At 39.4% G+C, this 24,805-nt stretch overlaps 1 protein-coding gene across 1 annotated transcript; it reads right to left on the reverse strand.

Moving 5' to 3' along the window:
• Window positions 1-1,042: 1,042 nt before the first annotated feature.
• On the reverse strand, window positions 1,043-10,807 carry LOC140727671 (transgelin-3-like). The gene is made up of 5 exons (XM_073045307.1): window positions 10,510-10,807; window positions 6,958-7,145; window positions 3,785-3,959; window positions 2,896-2,998; window positions 1,043-2,724 (listed from the first exon to the last, which is right to left on the reverse strand). Exons 2-5 carry the CDS (start codon window positions 7,135-7,137, stop codon window positions 2,583-2,585), a joined length of 600 nt encoding a protein of 199 aa, XP_072901408.1. The 5' UTR covers window positions 7,138-7,145; window positions 10,510-10,807; the 3' UTR covers window positions 1,043-2,582.
• Between the last annotated feature and the right edge of the window lie 13,998 nt (window positions 10,808-24,805).

Genomic DNA, 24,805 nt, shown 5'->3' on the forward strand with positions numbered 1-24,805 from the left:
TGGACCATGTGATGGCAGTTGGACTGTCAAAGCCAGCACAGACCAGCAGGTCAAATGGCCTGTTCCTGTGCGATACTATTCCATGTTCAAGTGACTGTTCTCCTTAGAACAGAAGTAGAAGAACGGATATGGTTGATGCACCATCAATAACTCTCGGAGACGTGAGTCGAGATAGGCTTTTATTAGCTGGAAGAAAGCAGCATCAGCAGCAAGAGACCACCACACAACATCCTGGAGACTGAGGGAGGAGCAGTGCCTCCAATCGCCTTTATACCGGGGTCCGTGGGAGGAGCCACAGGAGCAGTCAGCGGGGGGGGGGGGGGGGGGGGCGTGTCCAGACAGGTATATGTAGTTCACCACAATGGTAGATAGCAAAATTGTGCAGACTAAACAGTAGATAGACTAAATGGCCATTGGGAGAGTAGCAAGAATCAGTAAACAAAAAGAATTGATGAAAAGAACCAAAAGAGACAAGAAAAAATAAACGAGTGTTTAGTACATGCTATGAATTGCTGAATTTGGTGGTAGAGATGACAGGAAGTGAAAGAAAAACTACAAATAATGGCAATATAAAACAAAGTGCTGTAACTTCATTTGACTTTGGCAAGTTGCCAAGGGCAACTGATGGATGTTAAGACAAAAGGGAGTATGTGTATGGACAGTGTTGTGATGCTAAGTTACTATCTGAAAAATATTACTGGTTGATAGATTAATTGAAGCCTGAAAGTACAGTACATGCAGGAAGATTTTAAGTGATGGCACGAGCCACTTTAGGAGAGCCAAAAGCAGGAGGAGAATATTAGAAATGTCCAGTCAATACAAGAGACCCCTTTAAACTATCAGACTTCAATTCAGGCAATCTCCATTTCAAATTATGTACTCTACAAGCTATCTTTCTGCACCACTGCTTTGTTTCAGATTACAGGCAACCACAAGTAATGCAACTGATCAAATTTAAATCTTGTAAACTTTTAGTTCCAAACCACTATATTAAACAATTTTGTTTTCAAACCATAAAATTAAACCATACAAATCAAGACAATAGATTTAACAGAAACCTTTAATAGATGACATTGTGAACAATAAATGGAAGTTTTCTAGAACCGTGAGGATTAGAACTATGGGAAGTTTACAAACGTAGTGTTTCATTGAATTGCCTAGAAAACAGTACGGACTTTGTAAACTCATTTTGAAACAGAAGTAGTTGATGGGAGAACAGTGCAGTATGTGATCATTACAACTTTGCTTAGGACAACTCCTTCAGCATGCAATGTTTGACATGCCCAAGTTTAAAATTCTCCCTTTTAAAACAATGTTGAAGTCACAGAACAGTTAGATGAATACAGCCAATTAGACTATTGGAGATTCCAACTTTCAAATTGTATTTCCATTGATTGGGCACTTTAGATTCCAATTCCATACCAGCACTGCTTCGAAGTCCTTTACTGGATCTAGTGCATGCATACGAGCACCAGACCCAAGTGAAGCCATTTACCGGTACACCAGATCTACTAGAATAAATTCAAGTCATTCTACATAGTCCACAAGGTCCAAGTTTAACCTCAAGTTGTTTTTAAAGTAGAATCTCTCTCCTACAAGGATATGGATTAAACCAAAAAAATAAATAAGCTTCCTTGAAAATTAAGAGCTTTTGTATTTTGAATTGCAAGTAACCAAATTTAATCATTGAGTCACCTTACACCACAAAATAAAAATTCTACATTACTTACATTAATTACCACATTGCCTTAAGTGTGTAATGCAGAACACGATTCAGAATTAGGGACTATTTAACAAACATCTCTGCATACAGGGGAAATACACCAACATCAGAAGAACACAAGTAGGGTTAAAACTGTGTGCAAGCTGACATATCTCCACAATTTTAGATAAAGGATTAAATATGTGCAGATCAGTCAATTCCAGAAATTGAATTTTTGGTCATTTGATTCAGTTACAGTGTAATGTTGTCATCAGTGACAGTGGAGTTAATTTCATTTCAACCACCAAGTATAGTTTTGGCAACAAAAGAAAACCTCTGGCAAACAAGAGCTGCAGATGATTCTATTCTGTTTAGCTTTTCAGCAGCCACAACCTGACTAATTCCATTTCCCTGAAGTCCTTACACAAATTCCCATGACAACTGAAGGGATATAATGATTAATTCAAAGATCAAAAGCATATCTGCACAAAACCTGAAATATTCCTTCAATCTAATTTCATGGCAAATCATTCTATTAACGTTAAATACAGACATTAAGCAGTGTTACAAATTCCGCAGGCAAAAGGTGGCACAAAGCACAAATGAGAGTTCTAAAATTCTCATTCCCAACTCCTCGGGAATACAAGATTCCGGAAATTAACTTGTCAATTGTTAGGTCGGTGGGGAGGGGGGAGATGATATTTTGAAAACAAAAACTTTACATTGTTAATGTGGTGGCGCAGCATAGCCACCCGTTGCAATAACAATCCATAAACTGCAAGTTAAAGCAAGCAACCTTTGACAGCAATTTAGAATATGGTAGTTTAAGATGAGAGTCCCCAGTCTACTGGATTGCAGTTTCTTGCCAAAGGATGGTGTGCTACATGATCTGTCGATGCATGCCATAGCCTGTCATGCCGGACTGAGAGGCTCCCTTGTTACTTCCCATCTGTAGGCCGATAACACTTTGCCCTTTTCGAAGCTGCTCTTCAGAAAATTCACGCTTGTTGCCCTGAGCTTTCCTGTTAAATAAAGGTACATGTGAACATAGGACATACATTGAGAAAACTTTTTCTTTAAAGAAGTGTATTTATAGTCAAAATTGACATTACCTTTGCAAGGCATTGATTTAACTAGACATTAAATGCCATTAAGAATACCTTGGAGTTTTAAATATGACACAAAAGTGTTACCTATGGAACCAGTTGGGATCTCCTTGATAATATCCATCATCTTTGGTTACTGCGACACTACCCAAAGCCATTAGTGTTCTTTGCACTGCAGCCAAATCCTTTCCTACAAGGAAAATAAAGCTTTGTATTGAAAACCTAAAACAATCAAAATGTAACAAGGTGGCAAGACATCAGCAAGATTTCTAAAAGAAAGTTAGCATAAAAAAAGTGCTAATTTGGATCAGTACTGTTTCACATTAACCATACAAAGATTGTTGTCCACTGCAAATATCTCTAATTTTAGGATTAGCAGGATCTAGCAGTTATCTATTTACATCAAAATGAAGCAAAAGAAACATCTTGCATTACAAATATCCATGGAAGCTTTTTATATGAATCTGTAGTTTCATGACCATAGGATTCTCATCCCAATATTTTGGATATTTCTCAGAAAAAGATAAATTAAAGAATTAAAGTCAGTAGAATTGTCAGTAAAGTTATTCAATAAGAGCAAATTATATTTCTAGATATGAATCCAGAAAGTATATAGAAATAAACAACAAAGCATCATCTTTGGAGATAATGTTTCTAATCAATGGTCCCAAAGTCACGAGAAACCATCACTTGCTCCGTAGATCATGTTTAAACAACTAATATTTGAACAAGTGAAAAGAATACTGAAAGAAATTTTACAACACTAAAATAGTGTTTCTATTTGTGTATATATAAAAAGAGTGCAAGAGAATGTTTGGATGTGATTACAAAGGATTAGGTAGAAAGCCATCTTGTTTTCCTTTTTGGGGAAAAAAAAAGTGCATCTTTCTTAATCCCCCACTAAACTCAGCCAAATGTTATTCACTCCCATTTCATAAACTTTTTAAAAGCAAAATGAAGCAGCAGTGCCCAATACCTTCCCAGAGGTCTACAGTCTGGAAGATATCCATTGTTGCAACACCATAATCTTCAGCGGCTTTCAGAAACTGAGAGATTTGTTCCATCTGTTTGAAGGCCATTTTGGTCTCTTGGACTTTTTTAATTGGCTCCTGGCCTTTTGGATAAAGTCCATTTATAACCCTACATAATAACTAAAAAGAAGAGTTAACATTTCATGTGACATTATAAGATGCCTTAAGAACTTAGCAATATATCCAATAACTTAAGACCAAGGGGAATTTTAATTTTCCACTGAATAACAAAGAGCTTGTGAACTCCTTTCAAATAAAGTAAATTTGCGGCATGTACAACCCTACAACAAATGCCACTACAACCAAGTGAAAAGCTTAACTTTTCCAGTGAAGCCGGTGAGAAGCTTTCAGATATCTGAAAAGAACTTCCTTTTTAAAAAAAACAGACAAAAATTAAGAGCACCGGTGATCATGTCGCAGTATTACTTGACAACAGGGCACTGCAAAATTCATTACATTGTAAGCAATTCAGTCCTAGGATTTTTGCAGAACCATTACCACAATCCATTTATGCCTTTAACAGCTGCACTCTCAAAAATCAGATTGCAATGTTAAACTCAAAAATAGAAAAGGAACAAAAATCATGCAACTTAATCGAGAATATTTGTCTCCTTGTTTATGGAAGGCCACTGCAGCTCAGGAAGTAACTGGATACAATGTCAGCAAAAAGGAGAGCCACATATGGTGCAATAGGACTGAACGACTTTCTTGGGAACAAGAATCACAAAGAAAAACAGCAGATAGACTAAATGGCTTCCAGCTGAACAACTTTATTCTGATGGTACCAAACATCAGAAAACCCAGATTTCCTAATTCAGGTTCATATTAATCCTTGCATGATTTTACAGGCAAATTGCTGTTACTTCAGGTGGTTTCACAGTGCAGCAACTGAAACACATTTTTCTGCAAGCTGGATTGGAAAATAAAGCATGGAATCAATCCAAGAGTCTGACATTCTTGTTAGCTCAGTGGCAATGCGCACCATATTATTATTGCATGCAGTTCGTCGATTGTAGAGTTCACTGCACACAGCTCAAAATTAGACAGCACAAAAATCTTGTCTTCAAATACCCTGCAGCAAACCGTCCCATGATTGGGTTAGGGTTAAACCGGGGTTATCAGGAGTTGCAGGGGTGGCGTGGCACAAAGGGCCAGAAAGGCCTACTCCGCACCATATCTCTAAATGATAAAAACAGACAAAGGTCCAACCATTTACTCAGTAGATAGAAGTTACTTCAAATCAGCCAACTTGGGTAATGTTTTAAACTAGGATTTGAGGAGAGATCCAAATCAGCAAGGGACAATCAAACCTTATAACCTTCGAACAGTTATGAAAGCTTGACAGGCAATCACCTGCTGGAAATTAAATATAATCCGCTCCTTGCCCCACCCTCAATGAGCCATCAAAGCTGACTACTTAACTGCAAAAAAAAGTCCTTTTTCTCCTTAATTCTTCAAAGTAAATTATGTATAGAAGTATTAATTCTTTAAGAAGTCTGTTCTAGAACACCCTCACTTCCTCCATATTAAATGTGTCTTCTAGTACCAAAAAGTGTTTAAAATTTGCTGAAACATTCATATTAATAATGGACCAAAACAGCGATCACAATGAATTCACAACTATGCCCAGTTCTGAATTTTATTTACATATAGAAATCTTTCTTCCATTCTAAGCAAATTGATGCCTAAGTACTGTATTTTCTTGCCTTCTAGCCATGATCTGCAAATCAATTAAAACATTTTTACTTCATAGTTAAGGCTGCATATATTACAAATTAGCTTGAAGAGTAGCATTAAAGCTACACTTGTAATACATGCAGCCTTAACTATGGAGTAAATTTTAAAAATTGATTTGCAGATCATGGTTCGGAGGCAAGGATATACACGAACACAACTCAATTAGAATGGAAGGAAGATCTCTACATCTATGTAAATAACTAGGAAGTTTAGAACTGGGCATAGTTGTGAATTCATTGTGATCACTGTCTTGGTCCATTATTAATAAGAATAATGTTCCACCTTCAGCAAATTTTAAACACTTTGGTACTATCAGACTTATTAGAAATTGTATCTGAAGACACTCTACTATGGAGGCAGTGAGGGTGTAACGGAAAAGACACCTTTTCAGAATTAATACTTTGTTAAATTTACACTCTGAATTTTCTTTGAAGAATTAAGGAAAAATCCAGCACAACTTTTTTTTTGGCAGTTGTTAGGTAGTCAGCTTTTGTGGCCCATTGAGGATAGGGCAAGCGGGAACAACATTCAATTACCAGTACTATGAGCAACATATGGAGATAGATAGATAGATAGATACTTTATTGATCCCAAAGGAAACTGCAGTGTCACAGTAGCATTACAAGTGCACAGATATACAAATATTAGAAGAGAAGTAAGAAAGAATAAAAAAGTTACCTCAAAGTCTAACAGAAGGGGTGTCATCACTTCCCCGGCTATAGGACGACTCATTATAGAGCCTAATGGCCGAGGGCAAGAATGACCTCATATTGTGCTCTTTGGAGCAGCGAGCACAATAGAGAAGATGGCCAAGGACAGACATGATTGAGGTCCTTCATTGCTGCCCTAGATGCCAGCAGCATAACGGGCATTTGGTGATGATGTAGCTTTTTTGCAGGAACTGTTTGCTATTCTTCCTATGAAAGCATACCAAAAGTTTAAAATAAAATAATCACTGGTTTACACTGCAGCAATGTGTGTTTGAAATCAGTGCTAATTTGATGTCAGTGCAAGTTATTGAAACATTTTTGAAAATGCAGTAACAACTACGTCTTTACAACCTCTTCATTTCTTCTCTCCCTTTTCCACAGGGCGGGAGTGTCCCAAACGTTCATGTCCTTTATAACCTCTCCATGTATATCAAACATTTCAGATAGGAAGGAAGCATCATTTCACAAATTACGCATTTAGGTACATCACTGCACGTGGATGATCATTTAAAATGATGGTAAATGTTTGGCATTACTTCCCAAGATCTGACATAATCATTGGGGGTGTAGCTTTGTGTTAAACTACATCAAATTTAACCAAAGCTTTGTTTCCGATCAGTTCCCACAATATTCAGAGATCAATCAGGAACCGAGGTTTAAATTACACTTACCACACCATTCAGCAGCCACTTCTGAAAGTGGGTTTTTCCAGGATCTGGACGACTTATATTCCCACCACACTGTGCAATGATCCAGTCCACTAATCGTTCTTCCAAGTCTGGATCATACTTCCGTTCAATCTTCTGCTCAACTTCTCTAGACAAACCATAACTGGGTCCTCTATTGGCCATTCTGGAAGCTAAAAACGCAAGTATTTATTTAATATCTAGAAAAGTTAAAGCTGCTCATTCTCAACAAATTGAACAGCACAGTACACGGTGCAAAGGGAAATAACGATTGGCAATTTAAATTACTGTGCATTATAGATCACTGCAGTTAAATAGCACTAACCCTTCTGAGCAGTTCATCATAATTAGTTTAGCTGAGTTAATGCAAGAGGCTGCGTTTAGTGATAACGTGTTCCATTTTGAACAAGTATTGATTTTTCTTCATTTGATGACATGGCACTTATACTTTCCACACATTCAACATATCCTTGAAATTTGTATAAGCATCTATTTGCAAGTGTTATATTGATTCGTCTCAAAACAAATTGGATCCAGAAACATTTGAAGAGTCATATAGCAATATGCCTAGCACAACTTCGTATCTTCCACTACAAATTGACTAGCTGCACACATTTCACACTAACAAAATTTATCATGTAGTCTGCCCTGTCAGTTGAGTAGCAGGATTCATAGCTATGATAGGAGAGTAATTCTAACCTTGTCTTCCACCTGGGTCTTATCACAAAACCCACGGCAATAACTGCTCAGTGAGGTACTGAGAATGCCAGGTCCAGAGAGCGGAAATGCTGAAGGAGCAAGTACATAGGTTAGCCACTAAGTGCCCAAGGAGAGAAGCGAGGTTCAGAACGGATGTGGTCAGTGAAGAAAAAAATTTATAGGTACTGAATTTGGACCAATGACCAACAGTTAGAGGTGATGCACCATCAATAACTCTTGGAGACGTGAGGCGAGATATAGGCTTTTACTGGCTGGAAGAAAGAACAAGCAGCAAGTGACCACCATACTACATCCTGGAGACTGAGGCCAGGGCTGTGCCTCCAATCGCCTTTATACCGGGGTCAGTGGGAGGAGCCACAGGAGCAGTCAGCGGGGTGGGGGGGGTGGGGGGTCCAGACAGGTATATGTAGTTCACCACAAGAGGCCTGCACATAAACTGGGAGAAAAATTATGTAGGTACGTTAAAAAGTACAGAGACATCATCCATTCCTAGGACAATAAACACAAGTAAATCAAAGTTTGAAGCACTGCCATGGAGCATTCCTATATCACCATTGTCTAAACTCCAGAGAATACTTCAGAAACAGAAGTTTAGCATTTACCCTAAACTAAACGCAGTCAAAAGACTGAAGCAAGGTGTGCAGAGAAACAACCGCAGTTACTTTTACCCAAATTTATCCATTGGGCCTTCTTAAAAGTGAGGATTATTCTTTTGATTTCAGGTCAGGAACCACTTTTCCAAATAATTGGGAAAATTACTTGCTGAAAAGCCAGAGATCAATGGAATCAAATCAAAAGAATGCTGAGAATTGGTACTAAATGGTTCGGAGCAAAAGCAAACATGGTGGCAATCAATTAAAATTGAACATACTGACGGAGCAAATGGAGCTTTGGATGATGAGCCGTGGCACGAGATTTTAAAATGCCCACAGAACCAATATTGTGAAGTGGTCTAGAAACTAATATAGCCATAAGAGATCATTTGTCTCCTGAAGCACTTTACCAGGATGTTGCATCACAAGCTGCTGGTTGCTGAAACCTCAGCTGCCCCCATTGCCATTTTAAATTATTCAAATACTAAAAAAAACAGCTGAGTCATTGATTCACTGGAGAATTAGAATCTCAGTAATTAATCTGACTTCTCTGAACAAAGGGATTTGACATGCCAGATCAATTTTTTTGCTCTAAGAGTTGGGCATTCAGTACATGCTACCAAATGTCCAATATCACTAACCCATTGCTCGTTCTCAGAGCAGCAAGCAGTGGCAAGTTAAAGATCTGCAAAAGCAAAATGATGAAATCACTCAGGTCAGAACACCAGTAATGTTGTTAACAGTTCCACCCTCTACAGACGCTGCTTATTTCACATTTCCAGTGGCTGCAATTTTTAACCACAACCCCTCTTTTTAAGGCGACTGCCAAACCTTCAGTGTTGAAGCTGTGGTACTAATATTGAAAGATTAAAGTCTGAGTTAATATCTGAAGAAAACTAGAAACAATGTTTCAGCACTGCACAAAATCTTATTTCATTTTGACAAAAGTGGCGTCCATTTTGTCTATGAAGAAACTGCTGGTTCCAAATGATTCCATTTCTCCAAAAATTCCCCTATGCTCTCTTCTGCCATCTCCCTAATAATCAATAATCTTCAATAATCAATCCAACTGTATTAATACCAATCAGTTCCACAATCCTTTATTTTTACCTCATACTTTAACCTTACCCTCCCCCTATAAACTGAGACCTTTAATCCAAAACAAGTACATGTTCTATCACTGGTAGCCAAGGGGTTTATTATTTTGTGCTTAGGCAAGTACTTTCATGTTTGTTACACAACTTTTTCCTCATCAATTGAGCACTTACATCTCCCATATTAAAACTAATAAACAAGTTAATCTTTAAGTGCTGACATTAAAACTTAAATAGAAAACCTATATAGTAAATTTGGTATGGAACTGCACTTAAATTGAATACAATTGACAGAGTCCGGAGAAATTCAAAATTCAGTGAATTGTACGATTGTCCTTCTCCAACATGATATATTAAGTATGGTAGTATCTAGATTTCAGCTACAACTAAAAATTAATACCAGTCTATACTAAAATGATGCAACTTATAACTACAAATATTTTTCTCGGGTTCCTTCCATGCAATGCCTTAGCCGTTTAAGAGATCCCTATAAGTTAGTGAAAGAATAATGATGAACAGGCAGGAAATCATTTACACCCTTCCCCCTCCCTATTGAAGAGGGCGGATGACACCTCTACCATCTGTCCGCCCATTACAAAAGTCCGTTTCCACTCGCTGACAGAATAGGGACGTTCAGTGCACGGAAGAAAGTGAGGTAATTGTAGAAAATATATTAATAATCTGTTATTCAGCAAAATATAAAAAAGGCTATTTCAGAAGTTTTACCAATACGAGCAAAAGTTAAATGCGTATTCACTGTAGTTGGAATCCACTTAAAAAAACATGAACATGTTAGAGTTGTGAGAACATGTTTACATTATGGTTTCACTAAAGTGAATGGAGCTGAACATCAGTGGATAGGATAATAAAAGCTGGAAGGCAAAAATGAAAAGCGGGATATCAATGAATAATTTGATCTTATAACAGAAGCGTAGTATAATTATGAAAATGAACGTTACTGCATTACATTATACCATCAATACTTGGCACTAGTCTAGTTGCGCACATTTGCCAAAACAAAAATCACTGCTTTTCTTTAGTTTGCTAAAAGCAATATCACCATCTGTCCTTTTCAGTAGAAAACGCTTTGCGTTTTTCTCTATTCATAATTCACAGTGAGTAAAACCAACCTGAAATTGAGGCGTCCACGGGAAACGCAGTGCGAAATCTAGGACAGACACCGCGAATTAGGTCGAATGGTGAGAGCGCTACCGAGGCCAGCTCTGGAAAGAATCTCAAGCACCGGTTATGCTCTCGAATAACCACACCCCAGAGGTTAGCCGACTGATAGCCTGCTGTTTTGATACCAACGACGTTAGATAGACGGTTCCAGATGCGACATGCAGCTGGTTATCTGACTTTGACCAGGGAGCTGCCTTCCTGCCGTCTGCTTCCAGGACAATTGAAACCCTGACTATAATTTTCACCATCATCAGTCCCGTGTTTTTCCTCATCAGAGTGTACAGAGATCAATAAACGAAGCCGATGGGCCATCAGATTGTGCAAAACTGAATCATCATATTTTGTTAGGAATATTGTCGTTTATTAAAGGAAGATAAATTATTCATTCAAAACACCGGTAATTGAGGGGCGGTGTTTCCAGCTAACAGTGAACTGAATTAATATTTCAAAAATACGCTTGGGGCCATTAACTGCGTCAATTTGACCTTCATTAATATAAATTGCCAATGCACCAAAAAAAAGCTTCCCTAAGTCTAGGTCCTTAATACGTATATAAAAAGACCAAGGCTCTTAATGCTGACCCCGAGGTAATCTCACCCTATAATTTTCATCGCTACTTTGCTTTCTGTTCCTTGCCAATTTCAACTCATCATTGCTGTTATATTGGCCATCAGTCTTCAATTTTGGTTATGTTATTTCAGTGATGCTATCTTCACCAATCCCTTATATTATTTTGTTCAAACCTCATTCAAATTACCATTAATAAATCAGGACAGTAACATTCTGCAGGTGCACCTTAATTACTTCCACCTATGTAACTAAATGACTATTAAGTGTCTATTCCAAGTCAATATGTGGCCTATTAAGTTAGCAGCTATACGCCATAGCTGCCTTTACCTCTGTCAAATAGATGCTAGACTAGTCCAACACTGCAGCTTATTCAGCAGGATTCTGAGTGATCACTGAAGAAATAACACGTTTTACTTTCCCTGATATGGAGCGAGATGCCTGTGTTTACTGTGCATTACTCTGCTCCCCCATTTGTTATCACGATGATTTCCAGTGTGAGGGAAGGTGTGACAGCAGATTGCTGGAAGATCTCTGCTCTAGATTGGAGATGGTTCATTATTTTGCCAGGTCACAAGGGACAGTACTCAACAACTGACGACTTATTTAGGGCCATAATATCATAAGACACAGGAACAGAATTAGGCCATTCAGCCCATCAAGTCTTCTCCACCATTCTATCAAGCTGATTTATTATCACTCTCAATCCCATTCTCCTATCTTTTCCCCATAATCATTGACACCCTTACTAATCAGGAGCCTAACAACCTCCACTTTAAATATACCCAATCACCTGGCCTCCTTTGGTCCTAGACTCATCCTCAACTGGAAACATCTACTCCTCATCCATGAAATCTAGGTCTTTCAATATTGGTACATTTCAATGAGATTCACCCTCATTCTTCTAAACTCCAGTGAGTACAGACCCAGAGCCATCAAATGCTCCTCATACATTATCCCTTTCATTCCTGGGAACATTCTCAGAAACCTTTGCTGAAACCTCTCCAATGACAGAACATCCTTTCTTAGATATGGAGCCCAAAACTACTCACTATTCTCCAAATGTGGTCTGAGCAATGCAGTAGAAAGCCTTAGGATTATATCCTTGTTTTGTCTTCTAGTCCTCTTGAAATGAACGTTCACATTGCATTTTCCTTCCTTACCACCAACTCAACCTGCAAATTAACCTTTAGGGAATCCTGTAGAAGGACTCCTAAGCCCCTTTGCATCCTCAGTTTCTGAATTTGCTCCCCATTTAGAATATATGCTATGCCTTTATTCCTTCTACCGAAGTGCATGACCATATTTTTCCCTACACTTCATTCCATCTGCCACTTCTTTGCCCACTGTCCTAACCTTTCCAAGTCCTTCTGCAGACTCCCTGCTTCCTTAACACTACCTGTCCCTCCACCTATCTTTATTTCATCCACAAACTTGGTCACTAATTTATCAATTCCACCATTCAGATCATTAACATTTAACAGGAAAAGTAATGGAGCCAACACCCAACCCTTGCAGAACACCAGTAGTTACTGTCAGCCAAACAGAAAAGTCCCACTCTTTGCCTCTGTCAGTCGGCCAATCTTCAATTTATGCTAGTATCTTTCCTGTAGTACCATAGATGCTTGTTAAGCAGACTTGTGTACTGCACCTTCTGAACATTGAAGTGAACAACGTCCATTGACCCTCTATTGTCTATCATGCCTGTTATTTCCTCTAAAAATTCCAACAGCTTTATTAGGCAAGATTTCTCCATAAGACTATAATACATAGCAGCAGAATTAGGTGATGTCGCCCATCCAATCTGTTCTGCCATTTCATCATAGCTGATTTATTATCCCTCTTAACTCCACTCTCCTCCCTTCTCCATGTAAACTTTGACACCCTCACTAATCAAGAACCTATCAACCTCTACCTTAAATATACTCAATGACTTGGCCTCCATTGCTGTCCATGACAATGAATTCCACAGATTCACCACCCTCTGCTTAAATAAATTCCTCCTCATCTCTGTTCTAAATGGACATCCCTATATTCTGAGGCTGTGCCCTCTGCTCCTAGCCGAACCCACTATAGAAAACAACCACCCCACAGGGTCTTTTTACCCTTGCAGTTTCTACTCTACCCCCAAGGATTCTACATCTCACGATCCTATGCCACCACTTTTTAATTTTTTACCAACAGAGCCTCTGCCTACGTGCCTGTCCTCTCGATACTATGTGTATCCTTGGATGTTAAGCTCGCAAATATCTTCTTTCAGCCATGACTCGGCAATGCACATGTTGTACACCAATCTTTAATTGTGCTACAAGATCATTTATCTTATTCTGCATACTGCATGCATTCAAACATAATCCTTCAGTCCTGTATTCATCACTCTTTTGATTTTGCCCCCATGTTACACTTCAATTCATCCCACTGACTGCAATCTTGCCCTATCACCTGTCTTTCCTTGCTCACAATCTCACTACACAATCCTTTGACTTTTATCCCAACTACCCCATCCTGAGCCTTATCACTCCATTTCACATTGCCCCATGCCAAATTAGTTTAAACCCTCCCCATCAGCTCTAGCAAACCTGCCCATGAGGATATTGGTCTCCCTCAGGTTCAGGTGTAACCTGTCCCTTTTGTACAGGTCACACCTTCCCCAAAAGAGATCCCAATGATCCAGAAATCTGAACCTTGTCCCCCACACAACCTCCTCAACCACTCATTAATCTGTACTGTACTATTCCTACCTTGACTAGCACATGTCACTGGGAGTAATCCAGAGATTATTTCCCTGGAGGTCCTGCTTTCCAGACTCATCCTTAACTCCCTATACTCACTGTGCAGGACCTCTTCCCATTTCTACCTACGTCACTGGTGCCAATGTGCCCCACCACCTCTGGGTGCTCACCCACCCTCTTGAGAATCTTCTGCAGCAGCTCTGAGATATCCTGGACCCTGGCACCTGGGAGGCAACACGGCACCCTGTCTTCTCATTCACAGACACAGAGTCTCCTGTCTGTCCCCCTAACTATCGAAACTTCCATCACTATCGCTCTGCCTGACTTTTCCCTTCCCTGTGAGACTCCGAGTCAGCCACAGTGCCACTGGCCTGGCTGCTGCCGCCGTGCCCTGATAGGTCATTCTCTGCCCACCCCCACCCAGGGGTGTTGCTGAGGGGAATGACCACAGGGGAACCCTTCCTTCTCCTGGTGACCACTAACCTACTACCTGAGGCTTGCATTCTGCATGTGACCACCTTAGTAGAAGTCCCATCTGTGAGGTTTCCAGCCTCCCGGAAGGCCCTGAGTGTATCCGGCTCCTTGACCTTGACAGCCAGGAGCTGAAGTTGGGCACACTTTCCACAGATGCAGTCATCGGAGAAGCCATTGGATATCCTGCAATCCCCCATCTCACAAGAAGTAGCATTCTACCGCTCTAACTACCATTCTGCCTACACTTGTTATAACTTCTCAAGTTTAAGTTCCAGACTGTGCCTGTTCTCACCTAAGCCAGTCGAGCCAAAGTCTGGCCACTCTGATACTGTCCACTCCAGCAATGGCCACTCCCCTTGCACCGCCCCTGCAGAATGTATAATAGATCATTACGATTGCTGCCCACTGAAAAGTTCCAAAAGGCCCTAACCTGTTTTTAAGCCTCACCAACAACCTTTTGCAATGTTTGCAGTCTGCCCTCAGGGAAACCATACTGACCTTGGCCTATTTTATCATCAATTCAACTCAAGTCACTTTTTATTGTCATTTCGACCATAACTGCTGGTACAGTACACAGTAAAAATGAAACAACGTTTTTCAGGATCACGGTGCTACATGAAACAACGCAAAAACTACACTGAACTACATAAAAACAATACAGAAAAAACTACACTAGACTACAGACCTACCCAGAATTGCATAAAGTGCACAAAACAGTGCAGGCGTTACAATAAATAATAAGACAATAGGCATAGTAAGTTGCAGTAAGTTGGTGTCAGTCCAGACTCTGGGTAATGAGGATTCTGATAGCTTGGGGGAAAGAAACTGTTACATAGTCTGGTTGTGAGAGCCCGAATGCTTTGGTGCCTTTTCCCAGAAGGCAGGAGGGAGAAGAGTTTCTATGAGGGGTGTGTGGGGTCCTTCATAATGCTGTTTGCTTTGCGGATGCAGCGTGTAGTGTAAATGTCTGAAATGGCAGGAAGAGAGACCCCGATGATCTTCGCAGCTGACCTCACTATCCGCTGCAGGGTCTTGCGATTTCCGAACCAGGCAGTGATGCAGCTGCTCAGGATGCTCTCAGTACAACCCCTGTAGAATGTGATGAGGATGGAGGGCTGGGAGATGGACTTTCCTCAGCCTTCACAGAAAGTAGAGATGCTGCTGGGCTTTTTTTGCTATGGATCTGGTGTTGAGGGACCAGGTGAGATTCTCCATCAGGTGAACACCATGGACCTCCAAGTATCCTGAACCCTCATCTTTCATAATGGACTCTAACATTAGGCCAATTAGTAAAGTCAGTGTACATTTAGTCTCACATCTGCTAGCAGGACTCTTATAGTGTCTCATGCATTGACTGTTATTTGAGTGGGGTATCTGTGAACTGCTCTCACCCAAACTGTTTCAACATTTACGCCAGCATCCACCATTCCTTTACAGATGCACACTTATCATCATGCCTTTAGCACCGATCGGAGAATTCCAAAACAATTACAACCAGTCCCACGACTGATACATCATCCAGCAGGTTGTGGATTTTCAAGAACGATGGGCACCTTTTAAATATGGTGAGAGTTTCTGTTTTACCACCCTTGCTGGCAGTACATTCCAAACCCTATCACTCTCTGGGTAACTTTTCTTCCTTCACCATCCTTCTAATCCTAGCAATGATTACCCAGAATCTTTAACCACTATTTATTTGTTCCTGCACATAAGCAGAAGCTGGTCAGTCATATTTACTCTGTGTCGGTCAATTATGCTTCCATTCATCTTCATCTCTTCCAAAAAGTGTAACTCCAGCTTAACCAAACTTTTCTTAGAACCAACCTTTTCTAGTTTGGGTAATTTCCTTGTGAATCTCTTCTCCAATGCAATTATATCATTCTTATAAAGGACTATACACAATACTTGAAAGTAGTCAGACAAAATTCTATTTATAACTCTAGCCATTATCTTCCAACTCTTGAATTCCATACCTTGGCTAATCAATGAAAGCATCTTGTACCATCTTTTTCTTTCCTGTACTGACACCTGTAAATATTTGTGGATACGCATGTCGATTTATTAATATTATCCCAGTTATTATTTACTCAGTGGCCACTTTATTAGGTACACCTGCTCGAAAATGCAAATATCTGATCACCCAAACACGTGCCAGCAACTCAATGCATAAAACCATGCAGACATGGTCAAGAGGTTCAGTTATTGTTCAGACCAAACATCAAAATGGGGAAAAAATGTGACTTAAGTGACTTTGACCATGGAAAAATTGTTGGCGCCAGATCGGATGACTTGAGTATCTCAGAAATTGCAGATCTCCTGGGATTTTCATGCACAAGAGTCCTAGAGTTTACAGAGAATGGTGCAAGAAGCAAGAAACATGCAGTGACCAGCAGTTCTGTGGGTGAAAACGCCTTGTTAATGGGAGATGTCAGAGGAGAATGGCCAAACTGGTTCAAGTGTCAGATAGGCGACAGTAACTCAGGTAAACATACGTTATAACAGTGGTATGCAAAAAAATATCTCTGATTTCTACAGATGTACTGTGGAGAGCGTTCTAACTGCTTGTACTACAATGCACAGGATCAAAAGAGGCTTCAGAGAATTATAGACTCAATCAGCTCCATTTCGGGCACAGGCCTCCCCACCATCAAAGACATCTTCCAAAGATGGTGGCATCCATCATTAAGGACCCTTAGCATCTGGGACCTGCTTTCTTCTCATGATTACCATCAGAGAGGAGGTGAAGGAGCCTGAAGAAACAAACTCAGCATTTTAAGAACAGCTTCTTCCCCTCTGATAGCAGACTTCTGAAGGGTCCATGGCCTATGAACCTCACTATTCCTCTTTCACATTATTAATTTATTTTTACCGTAACTTATTGTAATTTATTAACCCTACACTGTACAGCAATCACTAAACAAGTTTCACAACTTGCGTCAGTGACAATATTCTGATTCTGCTGGGTTTCTATCAGGTTATGGGTTAGTTCATTAAGGAAGCAGAATTGATGACAGGACTGAGATTGCAGTGATTATTTATAGCAAAGTCATGGAAATCATTGCATATACTCCACACTTAATACGTGTATTTCTGTGTAAATTAAACCTTTGCAATAGGTCTGCATATTCATTGGTTCATTGATGATTCAGTTCCTAAATCTTGTCTATAAATTTACAGACCATTACATTGTGGAAACAAACATTATTCTGGAAGAATATACAGGTTGGTAAGTTCATTATGCCTGGTATGTAGCAGAATTGTAGAACGTGGGGAAGTTGGAAATACGGTGAGAATTCATAGGATGAGTATAATCATTGGGCTGAAAAACCTGTTTCCATGCTGTCTGAATCTTTGACATAATGACTATTATTTGTTAAGTATAATAGATAATCATTACCTGTAACTGACATGAGGTGATAAATGACAAGTCATTTTCACATCACACTGGTGCCAGACTGTGACAAACTCCACAACAAGTGAGAATCAATGAGTCCCTCACCATCAATAAACTGAAGTTCACCATTAACTAAAAATTCAATGGAGCCAAGTCTTTCTGCTACGAACAAGGCACAAATCAGAACTGAAGTGGAATGTTCCCCACCTGCCTGATGGATCCAGTGCCAACAACTCAAGAAGTTCAACAGTATTCAGGACAAAGCAGAACATTTACTCCCTCCATCACCAATGCAGAGTGGCTGCAGTTTGTCCCACTTCAGGTACTTACCACACCCCCTTACTATCCTGCCTTGGAGGAATATCATTAACAACCTGATCTGAGCCATCTCATTTCCCTCAGTAACAAGTGGAATTTAAAGCAGGAATTTTTGCAGGGATATTGAACAAATGAAAGGATATTGAGAAATTGGCATATCTGTATATATGCGCAAATGCTTAAAGATCGCAGTATAAGTAAGAAAAAGTGATTAAAAGGGCAGTATAAGATGCTTTCCATTCTTAGCCAAGTATGGAATAGGTGTTAAAAGCTAGAATTATATATAGTGCTTGTTTGCCACAGTCAGAACACTGCTTGCAGTTCTACTCACCCCTTTAGAAGAAAGATGTAGGAGAAGAGGGAATTCACAAGGATAGTGCCAGGACTGGAAAAGGTTAATTATAAGAAATGTCTGGCAGTTATATTCTTTGGAATAGAAGGATTGCAGTGGTTCTTGAAAGTGCATAAGCCCGTCACCACCTTCTGAAGGGCAATTAGAAATGGGCAGTAAATGGGCAGTTTCTAATGTGCAATTAGAAATGGACAGTAAATGGGCAGTTTCTAATGGGCAATTAGAAATGGGCAGTAAATGGGCAGTTTCTAATGGGCAATTAGAAATGGGCAGTAAATGCTGTGTTTACTGGTGACACACAGATTCCAAAAGTGAATGCAAAAGATATATTATCTACATTTTATTCTCCCCTCCTTCACCCATTTTAGCATGAGCATACAAGGTGGTAGCAATTTGCAGATGTGCATCCAATCAGATCTAGATTATCTTCATGTAAAACCATATTTTAATGCCATAAATGATTTACGAAATTAACAAAATCACTTACTGGTGTAGGCAACTATCATCCAAAATCCCAGGATTTCTTATTTGCAGAAATAAACCAACATCAAGAGAATATTGATCTGGCCAATATTCCAGTATTCATCTGAAACAGTGAAAAGATTTCATGCAGTGATCTATAGAAACGAGTTGTAGCTCATTTTCGACTAATCATCAAATAGGGGAAAACTTAATTTCTTTTCAAGACTGGAAAACTTAATTACATTTTTGTTGTTATTTTCTTTCCTTAGGATTACAGTGGAGATTTCGATAAAATATTGCAATATGATATAGCATGAGTTAAGATAAAATGGTTGAATATATGCATGCACAATTCTTTTATTAGCACAACCCTGTTTTCATTTCCCTTTAGGAGAGGATCATAGGCATTCAAATGTATCTATAAATTAATTTGTTTTGTTGACTTGTGAAGTGATATTTGCACCTTGAGTGTGTCAGCGTTCATGGAAAATGCAGAATCAGAATCATTTATACTACTTGAAATGTGTTGTGTTACAGCAGCAGTACAGTGCAAAGACATAAAATTACTAAACATTACAAAACAAATAGGTAGTGTACAAAAAAATAATGAGCTAGTGTTTATGGGTCCTTGGACTATCCAGAAATCTGGAGGCAGAGGGGAAGAAGCTGTTTCTATGGATTGTAACAAGATTTACTAAATGGATTGTGCACAATGATGGTGCACAAGGCCCTCTGCTGTTCATTTCCAAATCAGCATTTAATGTTTAAATTACTTGGAATGAAATATTCCTTATATGTAACTTGTACTGAAGCACAATTACAGTGTGTGCTCTCTTCATAAAAACTAAATAATATAGAGTGCAGAGAATTCCTGTGTTTACCTGCTAAGGTTGCACACAAGCTAATAAAAATATTTCACTTTCAAAGGTGGCATATAATCGCTGTTTATTAATATTATTGGTTCTAAATTGAACTGTTTAAGCAACAAAAGGAATTCAAATGGATGAAACTACATTTATAACAACTTTACATACAAGTTACAAGTGTTGCATATTTCTAAATGCCACCTTTTAATAAATTTGATAGTAAAATAAAATTATAAGTGTAAGTACGGATGCTGAAGTTCCAATTACAATGGATTTTCATTAGCTCTCCCTATGGATAGTTAAATGAGGACAGGCTAAATATAAAATCCAGCCTATTTACCATGCCCATTTAACCCAGGGAGAAGTTCAGAGGGCAAATGAGGAACCCTATTCGGAGAGTGCTATGACAAGCAGATTAAATGTAATAGATAGATAGTTGTACCAGCACAGTACCTCTGAGAAACCAACACATCTTGTCATAAATGGCATCAAAAACACATAAGACTGCTAGGAAAGAGCACTCACCAAAAGTAGAGAGAGGAAACTAGTTCTGCTATTTGTTATTGCTATATTTCTTCATATTGCTATATTTCTTCACTATTCTTGGTTGGTGCGGCTGTAACGAAACCCAATTTCCCTCAGGATCAATAAAGTCTGTCTGTCTGTCTGTAAGAACGAATATGTACACACAGTCAGACCTCTGAATGTATTAATATTATGGAAGCTTGTTCATGTAGGAGATAACCAAAATCAAATTTTCTTAACCCAAGGAGAACCATTAAAAGTTTTCCATTAATCATATTGATACAGGATTAAAGAATCAAGTAAAAGAACTTGAAGGAAAAACAATCGATCTGGTGTTGATTTGCTTCCCCTGTTCATTGTACCCCTTTAAACCTCAGTTTTAAAAACTGGCCGATTCTCTTTTCAAGTAGGTATTCTTCATTGTGTTGGAAGCTTTACTGCTGCAGAATAAACACTCATTGTTATTAGTAGAAACAGAGATATTGTGACCTCCAGTGCTGTCTGTGCAGTTTCTCCCTCTCACCATGTGGCCTTAGTTTCTTCCAACATTACAAGGCATGCCCTAATGACTGCTGTCAATTACTATTAGTGTAGGTGGGTGGTGGACAATCGGGGTGGAGTCGATCAATATGTAACTCAACAGATGAATGGGATTGATGGAATTTCTCTGAAAGCAGGTTTCATGGCTCAAATGCTTCCTTCTGTCTCAAAAGAATATCTGAAAATGTGAAACCAATGAATACAAATGGACCAGAAAAGACAATTATAGTCAGAAGACATGACTGTCTTCCCAAGAGGATTGCATTCCTATGTGGATATTTAAATAGGTTGCAGAATGAAACATTGCAGACCAAACTGAAAGAGTCCATTTGATTACCAACTGGACACAAGCTGATCAAAATAGACTTTAAAAGGAAAAAAGATCACCTGTCAAAGATCTCTCACCTTAACTTCTGCATCTAACTGCATTTTGAGAATCAGAATCAGGTTTATTATCACCGGCATCTGTCATGAAATTTGGTAACTTAGCAGCAGCAGTTCAATGCAGTACATGATGATATAGAAAGAATAAATATATAAACAGATTACAGTGTATGTGTGTATATACGTGTGTGTGTGTGTGTGTGTGCGTGCGTGCGTGCGTGCCCTTAACTCCTGGTCAAGTTGTCAGGGCGTCATTATGACAAGCTTTTTGCACCAATCTTTTTGGTGATTGCTCATCGTCTTGGGCATCTGAAACCTGGCGGAGCCCGTCCCCCTCGTTTTTTTTTACAATGTCAAGTTGGTAGCTCGACACTCAACCCATATGGCAGAAGGGAAGAAGCTGTTCCCAAATCGCTAACTGTGTACCGTCAGGCTTCTGTACCCCCTCCCTGACAGTAACAATAAGAGGCATGTGATGGGGTCCTTAATAATGGACACCACCTTTCTGAGGCACCACTCCTTGAAGATGTCTTGGCTACTACAGAGACTGGTACCCATGATGGAGCTGACCAATTTTACAACCTTCTGTAGCTTCTTCCTTATTTGGTAATTTTTCAGCATCCTGTTAAATCTTCTCTGCACCCTCTCTAAAGCTTCCACAACCTTCCTATAATAAGGTGACCAGAACAAAACACAATACTCCAAGTGTGGTCTAATCAGAGCTTTGTAGAGCTGCAACATGGCTGTTGAATTCAATCCCCTGACTAACTGTGAGATGAAGTGCACAAATTGAAAGGCGTGGAATGATTGGACTTCAGCCTAATTGTTCATTACCCCTGTGCATGAGCAGGTATGACAGCAGCAGGCATATATGTAAAGGACAACGTTGTGCCCATTGGAGCAACTGTGAACCTCATAGAAAACTCTATGGTAAGGGAAATAGATTTACTTTATTTCATAAGGCATCACTTGTACTGAGGGTTAGGGAAGAGACTGTGATGAAGAAGCTATGGATAGGCTTTAATAATAGGAGAATAGTAGTCAATAACCACTGATACTTCATCTGCTGAATGATAACTATCCATTTTTTCCAATATTTTCATCATGGCAACGCTAACATTTACAATTTGCAACTCACTCTCCACCTCCCAAATAGATCATTTTAGAATGGAGTTAAGGTTGGCTTACTTTGGTAGGTCTAGTCTCACACACCAGCTAAGTGATTTCCTTTCATGAAGATTTGTTTCTTACAACTATCATTCAATATCATGATCACCATTAATAATATTTTATCTATATATAATTTCATTATATAATATCTGAAATATTATTCACCAGAGAAGGGATTGAAGTTTATCTCTCTAGCAATAGTTCAGATCTGAATATTAGTCCAGGTCTGACCACTATGTTATAAGTAGCACCCTCAATGGTTTATTTATCAAACACTTCCAGTTTATTCCTCATACTCACTTACAGTGCACCATCACCTTTCCTCTATTTACACATTGTCATCAATCAATATTTTTATTTTCTCCAACCCACCATATTTTCAACACACATGCTTGAGTTTCATGGACAATATGTTTAATACATGCCACTTCCCATCATGATACTTCATTTCACTAAGCAGATACACACGTCTTTCAAATAACTTGGATCTGCTTCAAATTGCTTACTGTCGACAGCAGATGCCAGCTCATTGGCTTTTCACTCAGCTCTGGGACAACTTGACGATGTCCAATGCTAGAGGGTGTGCACCTAAGGTGAGCGGAGGTCACTTCAAAGGAGATGTGAGTGGCAAAGTTTTTTTACACAGGGCGCTGGGTCCCTGGAATGCACTGTCTGGGGTTGTGGTAGAGGCAGATACATTAGGGACTTTTAAGGGTGTTAAATAGACACACGAACATGAGGAGAATGGAAGGATATAGACGTTGTGTAGGCAGAAGAAATTAGCTTAGTTAGACATTCAATTACTAATTCAGTTGGTTCAGCACAACATTATGGGCTGAAGGGCCTGTTCCTGCACTATTCTATTCCGTGTTCTACATATGAACACGGTTCAGCTGGTTCTCATTATTTGAGGTGAACTGATATTTTCAGGTAAGATACATTAGCATCACTATGCTCTATCCACCTTGAACAATAACAATAAATAAATTTCACCTGGAGTCCAAACTGCATTACAGGTTTGTGGTTTAAGTTAAATTTGTTTGTAATAATAGAATCATATTTCCTAATTAATGCAATTTTCAAACTGAGGTTCAGTTACAGGAAGAGCTTCTCCAATTAAGTTAAGGAGAAGGAGAGGATAAATTAAAATGTTTTTAAAAACCCGTTATTACTCTATTATCTTGTCAACTGGGCTGAGATTGGCCTGTATTCTAATCTCCTAAGGTTCCAAATTTGAATCTGAATCAAGGAAGTTCAGAGTTCAAAGTAAATTTATTATTGAAGTACACGGATGTCACCACATACAACCATGTTTTCCTGCGGGCATACTGTACTCAATAAATCCAAGGTTCATAATAGAATCAACGAGAGACCACATTCAACAGGATGGACAAGCAACCAGTGTGCAAACGATAACAAACTGTGCAAATACAAAAGAAGAAAAGAAATAATAATAAGAAATAAGCATAAATATCGAGATCCAGCCAGCAATTTCAGCACAAGGATGCTACAATTGGCTGGCTGGAGGGGGTTTAAAGAATGGCCGGCACCTAGTCTATTTACTGGCCAGTGAGGCTTGATGAAATTTTCAGATGGAAACCAGTACGTTCATTTAACAGTAAAATGAAATTCCGACTGCAGGAGAAGCATCTGTGTAGAGAAAGGAATACAGAGCCAGACCTGGCCACTGTAGTTACAATTGGAGAACAATGCCCACATAATTGTTTCCTAATAGATTGGAGGTACTTTGAGAAAACAATGAAACTACTGAACTGCATGTGATTGGAACCTGTGATTTACAGTTTGATGGCATGTTTTGAGCGATCTGGCTGTTTGCTGTGTCTGAGGGAGTACGATGAGGATTGGAGGAGTGTGCACCACCTGGAGGCCTGGCAGCTTGGAGATGGGGCACGAACCCATGACCGACTCCATTGCTTCTCTCCGACTGAGGAATCAATTCAGGTTGAAGTTGATGAGTACGCGAGCGTCAGGTGTTCGACGCTGTCTGCCTTCACGTGACCGGTCTTCCTCTCCCTCGCGGAGGAAAGTGCAGGAGACTTGGGATCAGCATTGCCAGGATTTATCGGTGAGGCCGTGTACTCATTTTGGGAGCGGTTGAGATTCATGTTGCATGCGTTCATGGGTTCTGGTTAGTCTTTTCTTCGGCTGTTTTTGAGTGGATTGATTGGTGCAATCAACGCAGAGAGGGGCGGTTTGATGAAGAATGGCCTCGCGGCCTGCATTGACAAGCGGCATGGTGCTGAACGGAACTGAACCGCTGGTTTGATGCATGATATTCTGTGTGTTGTTCAATCACTCTTTGCTGTTTGCACAACTTGTCCTTTTTTATTGCGCACTGGGGGTTGATGTTTTCTTGAACAGGTTCCATGTGTTTCTCTGCTTCCTGACTGCCTGTGGGAGAACAAATCTTATTCAATATACATATTTTGATAATAAACA

The sequence above is a fragment of the Hemitrygon akajei genome, chromosome 5, assembly GCF_048418815.1.
Source record: "Hemitrygon akajei chromosome 5, sHemAka1.3, whole genome shotgun sequence".
NCBI lineage: Eukaryota > Metazoa > Chordata > Chondrichthyes > Myliobatiformes > Dasyatidae > Hemitrygon > Hemitrygon akajei.